Source organism: Dendrobium catenatum, unplaced genomic scaffold (assembly GCF_001605985.2).
Source record: "Dendrobium catenatum unplaced genomic scaffold, ASM160598v2 fragScaff_scaffold_9, whole genome shotgun sequence".
In the NCBI taxonomy this organism is placed as follows: Eukaryota; Viridiplantae; Streptophyta; class Magnoliopsida; order Asparagales; family Orchidaceae; genus Dendrobium; species Dendrobium catenatum.
In genome coordinates, this window is record NW_021318471.1 from 998,454 (window position 1) to 1,000,777 (window position 2,324).

A 2,324-nucleotide genomic window follows, 5' to 3' on the forward strand; every position below is an offset into this window, starting at 1 on the left:
TTTGGGTGACATTAAGGGCCAAATTCCTCGATATGCGTGTTATTACCTTGGGATCTGTTTCACCATTACAATTGATCCCAATTAATCAAAAAGATGTATATTTGGAATGTCGAGGACGTTCCGGACGCAATGGCATAGTCCGTTTTATGATTGGACATCATCTGAGTGATGTCGAGGCCTGATTTCCTCGAAATACATGTTGTCTCAAAATTCAAGTCACTCATTAGGATGATCCAAATTGAACAAATAAAATATTTTTGAGTATTTGTAATGTTCTGAACACAATGACGAAGTCCGTTTGTTGATCTGACATTGTTTGATCAGCCTCGCGCTTTAATTTCGGGTGTCGGTCGTCTCTTTTGACCAATCTCATCTGATTCAATTACAAGGGGTCTTAACCTAGCATAATTCAATGTCCTGATCGCAAAGATACCATCCGTTTGGCATTTGGAGATCATTTGACCCCTTAAGTGACGTGTTTCATCAATGCACATATTGCTTTATTTACCAGTTTGAGTCCTTTCTCGCGTGGTCTGATGTATAGGAGTCAACAAGAATGCAATTTAAATCCACCATCTTAGACTTCGTTTGAGACCGCTTTCTTATGGCTTTGATTTTCAGACTGCAACTATAGTTTTTATTTGGCCTTTGCTTTTCGCTGCTTCTAAGAAATTTTTGTGCTAGGTAACCTCTTTCTATAATTTTTGTGTCCCACCTTGTATGCAAGGTTGTAGCTTCCTTCCTCCACGTTGCTCTTTGCCAAGATAACATTATTCTTCTTCTTTATTTATTGTACCAGTGAAGTGCAAAATTATTTCTCTTTGATATATATCACTGAAAAACAAATAATTTCCAACTTAGAATGCCACTGTAAAGATATTTTCACTATGTAAAATGACATCGGATAGCACTGGCAAGATTGTATGCCCTCTCCTACATGTGAAAAATAAGTAGCTTTTTTCTTAGGACGCTTGCTCATCATTCCTTGTACAGATATTAGTTAAAATTTATGTGATAGTCATCCTTGCACATTTAAAATATTGGCAGACCATTGCAGTTCTCAGCTTGTTTCTGCTATAAATTTTCAAGAGCTTTCAATCTCTTTCAACATTGCATATGCCCAATACGGTTTACTTTGGTCCCCAATGGATATTTCCATCTCTATAGCAAGGTTTCTTCCACTCTTCGTCTCTTCTTATTCTTTAATATTGCTTCTTCTCTCCCAGTTCACGAAAAGCTTTCGTTGCCTATTATTGAAACAACCGCCTTTCAAAATCATCAAGTTTATATCGTTCATGTTCAAAAACCGACAGCCAAAAAGTTCCATCTATTCAAACATAGAAAAAGTTGGTACTAATCTTTATTGCCCAACAACACCCTCTTCTCCGGTGAGCCACACCTAGTCTACGCTTACCGCCAAGTGATCATTGGATTTGCCGCATGGCTTACCCAAGGTGAGTTGAAATCCATGGAATCGTTTGATGGATTTCTCCTAGCTCGCCCAGATGCTGCCCTCCAACACCGTACAACATACACCCCCAAGTGCCTTGGACTCGATAGGGCACAAGGCATGTGGTATGACTTTGGGTATGGCCAAGGCCAAATCATTGTTATTATTGATAGTGGGGTGAAGCCCACCCACCCTTCCTTCAATGACCATGTCTTGCCACCGCGTCCCACCAAATGGAATGACTCTTGCTATTGGGGCCCACCAATCTGCAACAACAAACTCATAGGTGCACAGGGCTTGAGGCTAGGTTCAGACCCACCACTCGACACTGAAGGCCATGGCTCCCATTATGCAGGTATCGCCGCCGAAAACTTTGTCGATCATGCCAATATCCTTGGCCAAGCCCCAGGCACGGCCGCCGGGATTTCACCGAGGGCCCATCTTGCTGTCTACAAGTTAGCCAGTGCAGCCGACTTACTGGCTTCCATTGATGATGCAATTCGAGACAACGTTGATGTGCTGTCCATTTCCCAAGGCGATAATAGCCCAGAATTCTATCTCAATGGGATTGTAATCGGTTCCTATGCAGCTATGAAAAAGGATATCGTTACTTGCGCGTCCGCGCCCAACTATGGCCCAAGCGAAAGTACCATGGACAATGATGCCCCCTGGATTATAACTGTCGGTGCCGCCTCAACTGACAAAAGAATTATGGCTACTGTAAAGCTTGGCGATGGATGAGAGTTCAATGGTGAATATGCTTATCAACCAAGTAATTATGGCTCCCCCAATTACGCTGGTGAGAAGTCTTTAAGATCTTTGGAGCACTTCTCATGTGAATGAAAGATTGTTTTTGCACGTCAGGAGATGATAC

General features: G+C 42.0%; 1 protein-coding gene across 1 annotated transcript; it reads left to right on the forward strand.

Annotated features, from left to right (window-relative positions):
- Positions 1–1,468: 1,468 nt before the first annotated feature.
- Positions 1,469–2,191, forward strand: LOC110092486 (subtilisin-like protease SBT1.4). The gene has a single exon (XM_020817057.1). The coding sequence runs from the start codon at positions 1,469–1,471 to the stop codon at positions 2,189–2,191; it is 723 nt and encodes a 240-aa protein (XP_020672716.1).
- Positions 2,192–2,324: the final 133 nt, after the last annotated feature.

Coding starts and splice junctions, on each gene's coding strand:
- LOC110092486 (XM_020817057.1), top strand. CDS start 1,469: ATGGAATCGTTTGATGGATTTCTCCTAGCTCGCCCAGATGCTGCCCTC.